The sequence below is a fragment of the Capsicum annuum genome, chromosome 9 (assembly GCF_002878395.1).
Source record: "Capsicum annuum cultivar UCD-10X-F1 chromosome 9, UCD10Xv1.1, whole genome shotgun sequence".
Classification (NCBI taxonomy): Eukaryota; Viridiplantae; Streptophyta; class Magnoliopsida; order Solanales; family Solanaceae; genus Capsicum; species Capsicum annuum.
Window position 1 is genome coordinate 216,357,693 of NC_061119.1, and position 10,917 is coordinate 216,368,609.

The 10,917-nt window shown below is 37.5% G+C and overlaps 2 protein-coding genes across 2 annotated transcripts in view; one reads left to right on the top strand and one right to left on the bottom strand.

Moving 5' to 3' along the window:
* LOC107840947 (40S ribosomal protein S30) lies at positions 1 to 2,983 on the top strand. The gene is made up of 3 exons (XM_016684902.2): positions 1 to 159; positions 1,601 to 1,738; positions 2,763 to 2,983. The coding sequence occupies exons 1-3, from the start codon at positions 156 to 158 to the stop codon at positions 2,807 to 2,809; spliced, it is 189 nt and encodes a 62-aa protein (XP_016540388.1). The 5' UTR covers positions 1 to 155; the 3' UTR covers positions 2,810 to 2,983.
* Positions 2,984 to 3,915: 932 nt separating this feature from the next.
* The window catches only part of LOC107840946 (IAA-amino acid hydrolase ILR1-like 4), a gene marked incomplete in the record, with an annotated part of 10,193 nt that continues 3,191 nt past the window's right edge, over positions 3,916 to 10,917 (bottom strand). The window contains 5 exon segments of the mRNA XM_047396593.1: positions 3,916 to 4,632; positions 4,706 to 4,834; positions 6,130 to 6,444; positions 8,045 to 8,170; positions 10,305 to 10,489. Of these exon segments, the coding sequence (XP_047252549.1) occupies positions 4,225 to 4,632; positions 4,706 to 4,834; positions 6,130 to 6,444; positions 8,045 to 8,170; positions 10,305 to 10,489 (1,163 nt within the window).

Consider the following 10,917-nt stretch of genomic DNA (forward strand, 5'->3'; position numbering starts at 1 on the left):
TCCTCACCAAGGCCCAAGACAGTTACACGCCTTATCATCTTCCTATAAATTCTTCTCAATTCTCCCCAAAAATAACCTAACCCTAGATTTTCCCAACCTTCGCAGCTCCGAACAATTCCCAGCTTCTCCGATCACCGGCACCTCAGAAATCAGCCATGGGTGAGCACCGTCAACCCTTCAATTTTTCCAATTTTTTTCATATTTTTTTTGTAAATAGGGATAAATTATTGCGTAGCAAAATTGACCTATATCAAATGGATATTTTCTTTCTACGAAGGCACAAATTATTGCGCTGTAAAAGGGATCGATATCACATGATTTTTTTTTGTGCTAAGTACAAATTCATTGTGGTGTAAAATGGAATTCTATTAATTGATTTTTTTTGCTGAATAAGAACAAATTATTGTGTAGTAAAATGGAACTATATCAATTGGACTTTTTTTGCTGAATATCTTTGTGTAGTAAAATGGAATTTATATGAATTGGACTTTCATTGGTGCATAGGAACAGATTATTGTGTAGTAAAATGGAATATTCGTTGGTGCATAGGAACAAATTATTGTGTAGTAAAATGGAACTTTATCAATTGGGCCTTCTCTACACAGTGAAGATCATATAGCCTATATCATTTACTGTCTCCATTTCAATTTGAGTTTCTTGGTTTGACTGGTCTCAGAGTGTAAGAAATAAAGAGAGATTTTTGAATACTGCCATTAAAAATTAAAGAGGTGCATCGTGACAAATTATTGCTTAGTAAAATGGATCTTCTCCACAGAGAAGTTCATATAGCAGATTTTAGCTACTTACTCCGTTCTAACGTAAGTTCATAGTCTTAATTTGAATGGGCGCGGAGTTTAGGAAATGAAAAGAGACTTTTGAATCTCGTGTTCTTAAAAGAGCCACGTAGGATCAAAAGGAAGATCACGACACTTAAAAATTTAAGCTCCGGAGACTCTTAATACTCTGTTCTTCATTGCCAGTTCTTTTCATTTTTTTTGAATAGGTACAAATTATTGCACAGTGAAGTGGAGATATATCAAATGGATCTTCTCCTCATAGAAAATCGTATAGCTGATGTTAGCCACTTACTCTGTTCCATTTTAAGTGTCTTAATTTGAATGGGTAAGAAATAAAAAGAGATTTTTGAATATTGCGGTCCTAAATTAAAGAGTTGCGTAGTTCTTTAAGTTGTGTTGCTGACTTCATCCGTCCCAATTAAGTGTCTTAGTTTGCTTGGGCATGTAGTTTAAGAGCTCCGTCCAATTTAAATGTCTTAATTTGAGTGGAGACGGAGTCTAAGAAATAAATAGGGACTTTTGAATATCGCTGTCTTAAGTTAGGTGTGTAGTCTTTTAAATCACGTGGTCTTAAATTGCCATGTAGGCTGAAAAAAGGAAGTAAGACACTTGTATTGGGTTGTAAGCACTAAGGAGTAGTTTGCAATCGTGGGTCGTGGCATAGTAGTTGTACTTGTTGAATGAAGATTGATTTGTAGTTTTTGATTTCCCTCCAAACTTGTTATGTAGAGTGAAAATAGCAGTTGACTACTTTTACTTGTTGATGAGTATTGATTTGTAATTGTTGACTTTGTTAATTGTAGGAAAGGTTCACGGATCACTTGCTCGTGCTGGTAAGGTGAGGGGACAGACCCCGAAGGTTGCAAAGCAGGATAAGAAGAAGAAGCCAAGAGGACGTGCTCACAAGCGTATGCAATACACTCGCAGATTCGTCACTGCTGGTAAGTACATTTAACCAAGTCTGAATTTTTTGTCTGAGAATTAGTTTTGTCGATGCACATTAGCCACAAACTTAAAATTGTTCCTTTCCATGGTATCCATTTTCACTTGTAAATGTATAGGCATTCAGCAAATATAATATTAGTTGACACTCAGACCTTCTTTCCATGATTGTGGAGAGCTTAAAACATATTCGAGCTGTTAACAACTTGTAGTCATATGCACAATGATGCATAGAGTATTATCTGTGCGCGCACGAATCTTTTATGTATGATCCTGATCCTAATACTTAAGAGTCATTGCATTTCTGAAGAATCTGCTTGTGCTGGTATGACTGTTCTAGTGAAATTTTACCATATTTGGAACCTCCCTAATAATCTCGAATTTTTGCTATTATGCATTCTACTGAGTTTTGTGGTTGTCAAATTTTAATAATATAATCTCTGCATGGTTTAGTTTGAGTTCATCGGTTCTTTTTTCAGCAATACACGATCTTAACACGGATGTATTTCATTTCTTTTAAAGAAACAAGTAGGTTAACAGCCTGTTAGCAACTGTATACATACACAATGATGCCTAGAGACCAAATGTCTTAATCTGTACAAATTGCTTACATTATCCTTCACTTAGATGTGCATATACTTGATATCATTATTATACCAGTATTATGCTGGTGTATGAATTTTCCAGTACATTTTATCATATATGAAATCTTCCCAAGACATTCATTTTTCCTGCATCTTTAGTACAAAGTGATATTCTAGATGAGTTTTCTGATTGTTAAATCTTCAGTTGTTGTCTCTGTGCAGTTTAATGTAAGTTTTTCCCAACAAGTAGATTAATTTTTCCAAGACAACGGGCTTTGCTAGTTATATCATGTTTCTGGTGTGTTTGCCTCTGTTAGTTTGATATCATATATGGTGTGGATACTTGTATGTGTGCTTTATTTTTCTTGGAAACTATTCGAAGCTTCTCTTGACATATGAAAGTTGTTTCTTATTGAATACTGTTAATGTCGTCTTGCAGTTGTTGGCTTTGGAAAGAAGAGAGGACCTAACTCTTCTGAGAAGTAGACGATGGCAATCAGTTATTTTAGGTTGAGAAGTTACCGCGTCAAAAGTTTTCTCGTTATGTTTATAAATTTTGATTCTCAGACCTCATAATGAGAGAAGACTAGTGTAATACTGGTTATTTGTAGGATGGATTATTTGATTACGTTCTGTTTTGCAAGAATTATTCGAATTTAATCCTTGATCTTCTATCATTTTTATTCATTTGCAGGAATGGTTTTTGCTGTTCTTGTCTGCTTTCGTTGGAATTGTTCTAGCTAATAACGGTCAATGTGATGAATTTTAGTACCTTTGTCAAGTTCCCTCTTCTACTACTTGTATTACCTTCTTGGTTCCAACGACGACGTACCCGGTGTATTCCCACATAGTGGGGGTCTGGAGAGGGTAGAGTGTATGCCGATCATACCAATACCACTACCTCAGGTGAAGTAGAGAGAGACTGTTTCTGATTGATCCTTGGCTTAGATAGCAGTATAACAAACACAAATGTATGTAAATTAAGTACAATATGCAAAATAAACTAACACGGCTAGTCACAATACTAAAGCTACAAGATAATACTAAAAACTATCTATCTGAAATCATAAACATCATTCAACATCACGAACAAGAAACTTCAGACCCAAATAAAGAATCCTACTGTTACTGACACACTCCCACCCCAAACTAGTACAAGTTCCAACATATGAAACCCTACCTAAATGCAGAGTTGGAATTTGCACTAAGGGAGTTCAATTCAGCAGAGTTCATTTGAGCCTTGGATGCAACATTGTTTTTAGGTGATGGAAGATGTTTTATTTGCGTTAGTGGTGTGGCCAGGATTTGCATTAAGAGAGTTTAAATATGAAGGAATAAACACACAATAAATCTGAAGGAGGTTCAACATCAACTATATATATATATAAATAATTTTAACCATGCATAAACAGTGTAATTTTCTACTGAAGGGAGATCAGACGATCCCTCTCGCCCCCACTTAGCTACGCACTGCCCTATGCCATCGGTATTTTAGCAATACATCTATGCTGAAAAGAAGAGAATTTATAAGCAAAAGTGACGAACTAGTTTGCAATTCAGTTTTCACTTTGGAGAAAAATGACAATGAAATATAGATCAGAGAAAAACCTTATATCCTTGAAGAAGCTACGGGATTCAATATCAATAACAACTGTCTCGGTCCCAAATAAGTTGGGGTCGGCTATATCAGTCGCATTGAAAAAAGAAAACAACTATGAGACACAGCCAAGATTCTTTATAACTCAAACCAATAGCGCCACTGGTGGCAAGAGCCTTTTCTTTGGATGATCAACCAAACTTAGCTCCAACAAGTTAAGATACTAAGTGAATAGACAGAGAGGAACCTACTTCACCACGGATGTGTATGAAAACTATAGCATCCGCGAGGTGGTTGTAGGAACTCACAACTCGTCATGGACACTTTGATCCTGAGTGGTTGATTTTAACCGATGTTCAAGAAGGTAAGTTGTGGCTAATGATGCATGTAAAGCAACACCATATGGAAGTACATCTTCATTGACTCTGTAGAAAGGGGAGTGTCCTGACTCAAATTGTCCTTGAGTTTCATCGACCATTCCAAGTACGTAGAAGTATCCAGGAAACGCCTCAGCAAAGAACGAAAAATCTTCTGTACCCATCGTTGGCTTCTTTTCTATGATCTTGTCGATACCCAGCATCTGTCCAGCTACATTTCGGAAATGTTCATGCAATGCTTTGTTGTTTACTGTCACCGGGTAAAACGGCCTATTTGTGGTATCAAAGTCGACTGTTGCATTGCACCTTTGTACAACAGCTTGTCGTGTAATAACCTATGAATTATGAAACACCATTCAACAATCATATGATAGGTTGGGCATTCAAGTAGTAATATTAAAGGTATACCTCTACGATTCTCTGTTTAAGTTGCATGAAACTTTCTTTTGAGTATGCCCTGAAAGTTCCACCGATTGTGACAGAGTCAGGTATAACGTTAAATGCACCACCACCTTTGAACTTTGCAACCGTAACAACCTGCAAAATCATGTGTCTTTGAGGTAATCGATAGACAAGTTGTGAAGGCCAACGCGAAGTCCTTGGAGAGTGAAAAAGACATGGTAACAAATGATCAAGGGATGCAGAAGGAAAACTGGTAAGTCTCAACATTTTTCGTTCTTTAGATGCCACAAAACGTATACTTGAACATGACAAATGCAGATGAATACATCTCTGCATATGCTAAGATGGACCTACAGTCATACAAGATTAGAAATGATCACATTCATCAGAAGATTCAAGTAGCAAATGCTAAGGATAAAATGAGTGAAGGTCGTTTGAGATGGTTTGGTCATGTTGTGCCTCGACCTCCTGATGCACCGGTACGTGAGAATGAAACCATGGTGAGCGAAGGTGTTAAAAAAGACGAGGTAAACTTAAAGTCTATGTTGCTTGGACTCTTCAAAAATATCATTGGGTGCATGTCAGATCCTTCAAACGTAATGCATTTTTTGGAGGATCCGACACGGGTGCGGCAACATTTTTGGAGAGTCCAAGCAACTTAGCTTAAAATCATGTGGAAGGGAGTTGTGTTGAAGAATCTACAATTTCTCGGGATCCATGCAGACTTAGCGAAAGATAAGATTTAGTGAAACAAAAGGATCTATATAGACGATACCCGTCAGTTGAGAATATGGTTTAGACATGATAGCACTTTTATTGTAGGTCCAATGTTTTCTAGGAGCGGTTTAGCCTTTCAGAAATTTAGAAAAATATCGCGAACTTAAAATACTTTTTATTTGTATTTGCATATGAAATTGGCTCGTCTTTAATTAGAGTAACATGATCGGTAAGGATTCACATAACTGACCCCAACTTGCTTGGAATTGAGGTGTAGTAGTAGTTGTTGTATAATTTAAAAGGGCAACCCGGTGCGCTAAAGCTCCCGCTATGTGCAGGGTCTGGGAAAGGGCCCCACCACAAGGGTGTATTGTACGCAGCCTTGCCTTGCATTTTTGCAACAGGCTGTTCCCGCTTCTCGTCACGCGGCAACAACTTTACCAGTTTTTGTATAAATAAAGCAGCATAAATTTGCACAACTGCTAGAACATATGCAAGTTTTGAGATATGCGTGCATGCGTTGGTATTCACATAATACCTAAGTTGCCCAGACTCTCCAAAAATCTTGCCACAGCCATGTCGGATCCTCCAAAAATGCACTACTTTTGAAGGATACGACACGCACCCGATGACATTTTTGAAGAGTCCGAACAACATAGCATAATACTAGATTACTGGGAGACATTACTGGGAGACAGAGCGAGAGTGCGCACCTGTGAATCCAAGGGATCAGCTTCCCGCGAAACAAGATGTTGCAAACTAACTATAATGTTAGAAGCTGCTAAGATAGGATCTATAGTGTGTTGCGGAATAGCGGCATGACCGCCTTTCCCCTTTATTACTGCATCGAAGAAGCCACTGCCAGCCATGATAGGGCCAGAACTGGAAGCAACAGTGCCAATAGGACTATTGACGGAAACATGCAGACCGAAGATGGCATCAACGTTGTCAAGTATCCCGGATTCAAGCATTTTCTTCGCTCCTCCACCTCCCTCCTCAGCTGGCTGAAAAACCAAAAGTACAGTTCCCTGCCATCAAAGAGTTCCGTCAATAACTCACACTCGATGACTTCTAAGATAACATCCATTTTTATCCGTATACAATGAACTAACAATGTAATCCTCGAACACATCACTAACATCTTTATTACAAGCTACAAGAGCGTTATGTGTATGGTCAAGTTTTTCGATAAACCAAGTAGTTCTTGTATGACTAACTCTATTATCACAGAAATAAGGAAATACGCAACAATTTCACACAAACTATATGCAAGTGTAAAAGAACCAACTTAAATCATGAGGAATCAAGTTCCTTGTATCATCGGAAGCTATTTCACTCCCCAACTATTTATCAGATCCCTTTAGGTTAGTTGTTCCAAATTCCTTTTCAATCTCATAAACCTTTATGGCCACGTTAAATAGCTAGTCAAGCCGAAACAAATTTGTGTTCAGAGCTTTCCTTGGTTCAGAATCCAGCATTGGAGATGTCATCTTTTTTGGTTTTAGATATATTAAGTAGAGCAAATATGTCACTCCTAACACCATTTTCGTTTTAGATAAGATATCTAGTGACCCCTCACACCTTTTTTAAGCCTTAAAGCACACAAAAAATTTCTGTCGTAAAACTTACCTACTGAACTTATATATGTATCCCGAAGATCAAGACATATCAGGTTGTATACAGCAGATTTCCAATATAAGATAGCAATAAAATTCTTTCTTAGAGAGGATACACAACTCATAAGAAGGATTGTCGATCCCTAGAGGCTTCCACAAAAAGAAAAAAAGAGTCCGGTAGGATTTGCCATACGAGCACAACTTCAAGAGTCTCTCGTCATATCAATCTCTCCATTCAAGCAAGGGATACTACAAAATGTATAACTTGATATATGGCTACTCAATGGTGGTTTTGATACAAGAACATACATGTGTAGAAGGCATTTTGAGACGGTTATTTTAAGTCGTGGAAATCAACATTTGAGAGTCATCATTCTTTACAAAGAGCATTCAACTATGAAAAAATTCAATCTCTAATTTGTTTCGAAGTCTGAGGGGGAGGGGAGCTAGAATTTTGAGTTTATAGGTTCTGGATTCTAGAAAAGACAACTTACTAGATTCTGGATAGACTACGTGTACGTGTTAAGTGGATACAACAACAACATACCCAGTGTATTCCCACAAAGTGGGGCCCTGAGGAGGGTAAAGTGTACGCAATCCATACCACTACCTCAGATCAAGTAAAGAGGCTATTTCCGATAGACCCCCGGCTCAGGACAGATAACAGTATAATCAATCAAACAAACAAACAAAAAAACAAAAGCACACAACAAAAATGGGATACAAACCGCTAGATAATAAACAAAACAAGACACCCACAAGGTAATACTATAAACTATCTATTCGAAATCAAAGACATCACAGAAACACCACGAACAGAGTTATAGCTACACCCCAGTTCCAAGTAGCCACCATAACATTTTTCTTTCTAGATGCACAAAAACTAATGACATTAGAATTAGCCAGAAAATAGAACAATGACATAGTTTCTTGAATCCAAGATAAGGGAGAGAACTGCAGTACGAACCTAGTTTCTTGAATCCAAGATAAGGGAGAGAACTGCAGTACGAACCTGCAAATCATCGCGTTGCTCCTGAAGAATCTTTGCGGCACCCAAAAGCATAGCAACATGGCCGTCATGTCCACAAGAATGCATCTTGCCCGGAATTTTACTCTTGTGCTCCCATTCCACTTCCTCCTGCACCAATCAACAGCATATTGAAGGCAGAGTGCAACATGGATAATTACATGTTAAGGGGTCGTTTGGTGTGAGGTATAAGGTATAAGTAATCCCGGGATAACGAAAGATTATTTTATCCCATGTTTGGTTGGAGATATTAATTAATACCGGAATAACTTACCCACCATTTACACCATAGTGATGGGATAAATTATCCCATATGGATGGTGGGATAAGTTATCCCGGGATAACTAATCACAAGATTAATTATCCCGGGATAACTATTTTCCAACCAAACGACCCCTTAAATGTTTTACATCTGCAGTTTCCCCCTACCCCCACCCCACGGGCCACACACACAGCGAGACACAGACACTCAAAAAGAATATGAAAAATTAGCATATCATTACAAACTTCTACCACAAATTATCAATAAACACAAGAAGGTAGTACCTCCCATTAAAAGTTGCCTGCAATATGTAACATTACAAGAAGGAATCCTCAATCTCCAACAAGTTAAGGTCAGCTAAATGAATCACCGCAGACCATGTCGTTCCATTTAAGCTCATCTTGAGCCAATATAATTGCAAAATAAATAAAAGAAGTACTAACATGACTAAACCATTGACAAGAAAAGAATTGAACAACAATTATGCCTCAATTCTCAACAAGTTAGGGTTGGCTAAACCGACCATGTCCCTCCATTTAAGCTCACCTCGGGCCAATATAATTGCAAACTAGAAAATTACTAACATTACTACAACATTGACAAGAAAGGAATATTGTCCAATGTCCATCATGGTTTTCTACCCTTATTTATGTCTTAAAGATATAATCTCACTTCATCAATATTAACTGTATTTATGTGTCATCTCATCGTAATCGAGGGCTTAGTAATCTTTCAAGAACAATTAATACTAAGGATACAATGGAAAACATACTCTAAAATGACAAATAATTCCCATTTTCATCAAAGATCATTTCTAATAAGTTTACTAGTCTCAAATTCCTCAAAACCCAACTCAGGATTTTCATGTATAGTCCTCCTAATTTTCACTATCCAATCAAAAAGCTAAGGGCTTTTTGAAAGATGCAAGAAATTGGCTGAAATATTTGCCAATTTTTTTTGCCTATTTAACCCTTATTTATGTCTAAGATATAGTCTCTTTCTGATCACCATGGTGTCCGTGCCAGCTTTCACGCACCTCAATTTGATCCAGGGGATACCTACCACCTCTCACCAGCAACAAATATCAGATAACTCTATCCACCAAGGCGCTAAGACAGATAAGAGGATATAGTCTCTTTTTATTAAATGTTTACTTTATTTATGTGTCATCTCGACGTAATTGAGTGGTTTGTAGTCTTTCAAGAACAATTACTACTAAGGATATTATAGAAAACAAATAGAGTAAAGCATCTAGTACCCCTGAACTATGACCAAATTTGCTACGACACACTCTAACTTCACGAGGTCCTATTACCCCTAAACTAAATTTTAGCATATTTTTGTCATTCTTTTTAGCTGACGTGTCACCTTTGATGTGGACTCTATTTTGTGTAATAAAGATGTCAGCACAAAAGAGGGCACAAAAATATGCTAAAATTGAGTTCAGGAGGTACTAAAACCTCTGAGCAGTTAGAGTATGTCGTAGCAACTTTGACTTGGATGCTTATCTTAAACAACAACAACATACCCAGTGTATTCCCACATAGTGGGGTCTGGGGAGAGTAGAGTATACGCAGACCATACCACTAACTCCGGTGAAGTAGAGAGGTAGTTTCCGAAAGACCCCCGACTTAGAACCGATAACAGTTAAACACAAAACATAAATGCATATAAACTAGTACAGTATGCAAAATAAACTAACACCGCTAGCCACAAGATAATACTAACAACTATCTATCCGAAACCATAGACTCACTCAACACCACAAACAAGAAACTTCAGACACAAATAAAGAACGCTCCCCCAACACCACAAACAAGAAACTTCAGACACAAATAAAGAACGCTCCCCTAACCCCCTACCCTAATCCCCATCCTCCACACCTTACTATCAACGGTCATGTCCTCTCCAAAATGAAAAATAATTCGAGACAACTAATTCTAAAAATCACGATAGATAATTTGAGATAGAGGCTAAAAAAACCTGTATAGCAAGAGCATCCTTATCAGCTCTAAGTGCTACAAAAAGTGGTTTTCCAGTCCCAATATAACCAACAACAACAGTAACAGCAACAGGATACTTATAATAAATTCCCATATTATCAAGCTCATTTCTAATAAGCTTACTAGTCTTAAATTCCTCAAACCCCAACTCAGGATTTTCATGTAAAGTCCTACTAATTTTCACCATCCAATCAAAAAGTTCAGGTTTTTTTGCAAGATTCAAGAATTTGGCTGAAATATAGCCAACTCTTGTTTGACCATTACACCCTTATTTATGTCTAAGATATAGTCTCTTTTTGATAACTGTGGTGTCCGTGCCATCTTTCACGCACCTCAACTTAATCCATGGGATACCAAATACCTCTCACCAGCAACAAATATCAGATAACTCTGTCAAACAAGGCTAGGACAGATAGGAGGATATAATCTCTTTTTATTATATGTTTACTCTATTTATGTGTCATCTCGACTTAATTGAGGGGTTTGTAGGTTTTCAAGAACAATTACTAAGGATATAATAGAAAACAAATAGAGTAAAGCATCTAGTACCCCAGAACTATGACCAAATTTGGTACGACACACTCTAACTTCAC

What these genes read in the sequence shown, in the direction of transcription:
- LOC107840947 (XM_016684902.2), top strand. An exon ending in TCGCAGATTCGTCACTGCTG is followed by an intron (nt 1,739 to 2,762) that starts GTAAGTACATTT and finishes GTCGTCTTGCAG; the next exon opens with TTGTTGGCTTTGGAAAGAAG.